This window comes from Hordeum vulgare, chromosome 7H (assembly GCF_904849725.1).
Source record: "Hordeum vulgare subsp. vulgare chromosome 7H, MorexV3_pseudomolecules_assembly, whole genome shotgun sequence".
NCBI lineage: Eukaryota > Viridiplantae > Streptophyta > Magnoliopsida > Poales > Poaceae > Hordeum > Hordeum vulgare.
This window is the reverse complement of record NC_058524.1, coordinates 29,778,114-29,783,274: the sequence shown is the minus strand read 5'-3', so window position 1 is coordinate 29,783,274 and position 5,161 is coordinate 29,778,114. Positions and strand designations below refer to the sequence as shown.

At 52.3% G+C, this 5,161-nt stretch overlaps 1 protein-coding gene across 2 annotated transcripts; it reads left to right on the top strand.

Moving 5' to 3' along the window:
* Positions 1 to 2,626: 2,626 nt before the first annotated feature.
* Positions 2,627 to 4,048, top strand: LOC123407743 (E3 ubiquitin-protein ligase SINA-like 10). 2 transcript variants are annotated; one of them, XM_045100944.1, is made up of 3 exons: positions 2,627 to 2,726; positions 2,821 to 2,999; positions 3,118 to 4,048. In XM_045100944.1, exons 2-3 carry the CDS (start codon positions 2,823 to 2,825, stop codon positions 3,781 to 3,783), a joined length of 843 nt encoding a protein of 280 aa, XP_044956879.1. In that variant the 5' UTR covers positions 2,627 to 2,726; positions 2,821 to 2,822; the 3' UTR covers positions 3,784 to 4,048. The 2 variants fall into 2 exon arrangements, with proteins under 2 accessions (XP_044956879.1, XP_044956878.1); XM_045100943.1 differs by lacking the exon at positions 2,627 to 2,726 and having other exon boundaries at positions 2,733 to 2,999.
* Positions 4,049 to 5,161: the final 1,113 nt, after the last annotated feature.

Sequence of the window (5,161 nt, the reverse complement as noted above, 5' to 3'; positions counted from 1 at the left end):
CTTGATGGCAACAACACGATGCGTGCCTCGCTACCCCTTCTGTCACTGGGTGAGGTCACCGCACGGTATGAACCCAAAACCAAGCATTTCTCCCATTGCAAGAATCATAGATCTAGTTGGCCAGACAAAACCCACAACTCGAAGAGAATTACGAGGATATGAAATCATGCATAAGAGAGATCAGAAGAAACTCAAATAAGATTCATAGATAATCTGACCATAAATCCACAATTCATCGGATCTCGACAAACACACCGCAAAAGAAGATTAAATCGGATAGATCTCCATGAAGATTATGGAGAACTTTGTATTGAAGATCCAAGAGAGAGAAGAAGCCATCTAGTTACTAGCTATGGACCCGTAGGTCTATGGTGAACTACTCACGCATCATCGGAGAGGTCATGGTGTTGATGGAGAAGTCCTCCGTGTCCGAATCCCCCCTCCGGCAGGGCACCAGGACGTGCCCCAGATGGGATCTTGCGGAAACAGAAGCTTGCGACGGCGGAAAAGTGATTGCGATGATCTCCTGATTTTTTCTGGAATTTATGGGAATATATAGGCGAAAGACCCAGGGCAAAGGGCGTCCAGGGGGCCCACAAGCCTGGATGGCGCGACCTCCCTCCCTGGCCGCGGGGTGGGGGCTTGTGGGGCCCCTGAGGCTCCCCTGCCTTGGCTCACAAGCTTCCTGATCTTCTTCCGTTCCAGAAAAAATCTTTTCGGGGATTTTCTTCCGTTTGGACTCCGTTTCAAAATCTCCTCTGAAAGGGGTCAAAAACATGGAAAAAACAGGAACTGGCACTTGGCACTGAGTTAATAAGTTAGTCCCAGAAAATATATAAAAGACATGCAAAACATCCAAAGTTTGACAAGATAATAGCATGAAACTATCAAAAATTATAGATACGTTGGAGACGTATCAAGAGGCTAGTGGGTAGACGTCAGCGTGGGCATTCGGGTATTTTTGTTATTTCGATTCGGGTAGTTCGGTTTATGGGTAATTCGGGTATTCAAAAATTGGAACCAAAATAGTTTCTGTCAAAAAAATACCCGAACCCAAATTACCCAAAATTTCGGTTCGGGTAATTCGGGTACCCAAAATACCCAAAATATTCGGAGCATACTTCAACTTTTGATATGAATAACTTGGATAGTATGGGTATTTTAGTTAGGATGGGTAACAAGTTAGTGTAATAATAGCATGAAAATTTTGGACAGTATGAATAATTTGGGTAGTATGGGTATTTTGAGTTTTCCACACTAGAACCCGAACCCTAACCCGAAAACTGAATAGTCAATAAATGAGAACCGAACCCTTACCCGATACCCGAATTACCCGACAATTCAGGTAATTCGGTTTGGTTCGGGTTCGATTAGCGGGTTCGGGTACCCAAACGCCCAGGGTGAGGTAGACGTGGAAGCCGGGAATCGGGTGAGTCGCGGACGTGCGCAGCGACTCTGGCAGCACCATCCGAGGAAACGGAGATGATCTGGTGCTGCCAGCTGCCACGACGGCATTGACGAGCCCGTGATGGTCAGGGTTTAACCCTAGGTACAATAGTGCCTCCCTCGTTGCCGCCGCGACGTGGGCGACAGTGTCCTCCTACCGCTGCTTCATCCCCTGCGTCTGCCGCGTGCCTCTGACGCTTTATCTTCGCCGACTCCGTGGCCCGCTCCTAAGGCATCAGATTCTTCTCCTTCTTAGGCGCGATGGTGGTCTTTCGGGGGGCGCCGGACTTGCCTTTGCCAAAGGGGGCGGTAGTGATGCTGGACGAGGCAAGGGTGATCGAGGTCGTCGTCCATGACGAGCCGCCGAGAGTGCACTGGCGGGAGGGTTTAGGAGAAAATGGAGGGAAATGATGGAGGCTTTGCCACTCGCGGGTTACGAAGCGTAGTTGGCGCGCGGCATGCGTGTCCGTCTCGTGTCTGCAACGACCTAAATCAGGTTTAAAATAGATCAAAAATGAATCGACACGTGGATGAAAAGCGAACGCACATCCGTTTGAATCGACACGTTTAATTAACTTTTCTCTCCATCGCGATCCAAACAGACACGTGCATCAGCGCTTTGAGGTTGTTGTTAGGGATCCACCTCAACTATTACTTTCCTGCCGTGGATTTTGTACAGTACATCTTCGAGTTATCCTCTCTGCTTTATTTCGATCTCTATTCTGCTTTTAGGATCTCTTTAGATCAGTTATTAGTGTTAAGCTGATGTTCGCCACGTAAAGCTTTGCATGCAACCGGCCGGCCCTTGCGCGCAGATCCATGACCCACCGATGGATCGAGCATGTCGAAGTCGGCCCACTGTTCTCGGTCAGGCGTCACCGCATCAGCGGTGCCGAGCACAGATCACACGCGACGAGCTAGAAGGATGTGACAACACAGTGCATGCAACGTATCCCACGCTGGCTCGGGTTTCCAGCCCGTTTTCTACCCTAGCCCGCCCTCTCGGGTGCTCACGACTTGACTGACATGACAACGTCTGCCGTGTAATTATTTTCTCTCTGAACTGGGAGCCACGCGAACCGGTGCTCCCTCCAGTCCGCTGGACTTCTCACGGCAGCCACCAGCAGGGCACGTGCCAGTCTTTGCCCTGCTCCATCTCACATACACTGATTGATAATAAATGTCTCCAGCCCCAACCCCAAGCCTCCAACCCATTGTCTCTACTCTCTACTCTCCACTACTCCGTGAGAAGCTGTGAAGCTAAGCTAAGCAACGCGCAGGTGTGCCTAATGCTGAGTTCTGCTATCCTCTCCTCTCCCTGCTTTTTCTGTGCTGCTCGTTGATTCTTGCGTACGCATCTCATGAATGGCACAGGGATGATGAAGCAGAGCACGAAGAAGGCGAGGACGGCGCCCGTAATCGGGGGGAGGCCAGATGTGCCCCGTGGCCGCGGAGAAGAAACGGTGGAAGAATCCGCCAATGCTTACACCGTCGAGGCGGACGGACTGGGATGCGAGATCTGCTTCGAACCTTTTGGTGATCAGATCTTCATGGTTAGCCCCTCCCTGCCACTGCCACTCTGCCAGTGTGTTTGTGTATTCAGTTTTTTCACCTGGATGTGTTCCGTTGCGATTGATCAGCTAATTAGCATTTTGTCTTGCTTGGTTCTAGTGCAAGAATGGGCATCCTGCGTGCGGAACCTGCTGCATCCGCATGGACCGGATCTGCTTCTGCGCCGAGCCCATCGGCGACATCCGGTGCCGGCCGCTGGAGAAGGTCCTGGCGGCCATGACCAGGCCCTGCACCTATGCCAGTTACGGCTGCCGTGAGATCGTCAGCTACACAGGGAGGCGGAGCCACGAGGAGGACTGCCCGTACACGCCGTACTACTGCCCGTTCGACGGCTGCACCTACCACGGCATGCAGCTGTACAACCACATACACGACCGCCACGCCGCGTCCGCCGTGGTCGTGCCCACGGGAAGCCGTCGCGTCGCCGTCAGGCTGGAGAAGAAGATGCCCTTCCGCGTGCTCCTGCACGGCGACGGGGCCAGAGTTTTCCTCCTGCTCAACGGCGGCGAAGTCCTGTCCGGGCGCTCGCTGTCGCTCGTCTGCATGAGCCCTCGCCCCATGGGGAAAGCCGAGGCCAGGTACAAGATGGAGGTGAAGCATTGGCGGAGCGCCCCGGATACGCCCGTGCTGTTGAGCTCCGGGGCCGCGCCCTTGGTCCGGCGGCTTAAGGATTTCCAGGCCCGAGGGTTCCTGTTCGTCCCCGACTCCTACTGGAACATCGGCGACACCGTCTCGGTCACGGTGCATCTCACCGACGGCTGGTGATCGAGCTCCGTGGCTGACGCTGCACGCCGGTTTGGTTGGTTGATGGTTAGCTAGCTTGTTGTGTTCCGGTCAAGAAGAAGAACAGTGGAGTAGTTCTTGGTTCCTTTTGCCTTCTATATAGTTCTTGGTTCCTTCTGCCTTTTAGTACTTACCAACTTAGTTTGTGTCAGGGATCTGCCCGGCCCTGTGATATCTTAGCAACATGTTATGTATGGTATGTGACCTGAAGTTCATCGGTATCTATGTTGGCGTGTTAACCGTGTTATGTTTGCTGCGCTTATTGTGCCCATCTTTCCATTGAACTTATGTGCCATGCTCTCTTCTCTGTCCCTAGCTAGCTTGGTTTGTGCTGTGGAACATTTTAGTTTCAAGGGGATTCCTTGGAGCAAATGTGAGCTGCTGAGCCATTCATTAACAGCACAATATTTGTACATGTACTTAAGAATAGGGTTCTTTACTTCACAATTGTTATCGACTCATTGGGCCGCAAAGTGATCCATCTAGTCTATATATCTATATATCATAATAATGGGACTGAGCTTCAGTGCATTTGAGTACATGACATGTCGACTCACCGCACACGAACCCTTGTGTAACCATACGAACAGACGCTTGCTTAAATTGAAGGCTTTTTTTTTGGGAGGAGCTGAAATTGAAGGCTCGATGTCTAAGGGGGCTGCTATAAAGAAATCATGCGTCGCCTATTCAGCCCCAGCGTGTTGGTGGTCGTCGGATCACATCAGCTTCAATAGTGTCATTGAAGCAGCTTCAATAGTGTCATTGAAGCAGCTTCAATACAGTGTCATTGAAGCCTCGGCGAAGCTCCAACGCAACAATGCAGCACTGAGTACGTCTGACGAGCTCCATTGAAGCAGCTTCAATACAGTGTCATTGAAGCCTCGGCGAAGCTCCAACGCAACAATGCAGCACTGAGTACGTCTGACGAGCTCCATTCCAGCTTCGGGGAGCTTCAACGCAACACCGATGCTCTGGCCAAGCTCCATTACAGCACTGGCAGAGTTCCAAGGCAGCGCCAACGAGTTTGATGAAGCTCCATCGAACTTTGGTCGAGTTCTATTGAAGCCCTGACGAAGCTCCAACGCAACGTCGACGGCTCAGGCGAAGCTCAATGGCAACTTCGGCTGAGCTCCATTGCAGCCCCGACGGAGCTCCAATCGCGCACGATTGCAACCACGATGGGCTCCATTGCAGCCGCAACGGTGTTCCGGCGAAGCACGGTCGCTGTCACGACGGGCTCCATTGCAGCCGCGACGGCGTTCCGGCGAAAGCTCCGATGCAGCCACGGCGGAGCTCCAACCGCGCACCATTGCAGCCACGAAGGGCTCCATTGCAGCCGCGGCGGCGTTCCGACGAAGCT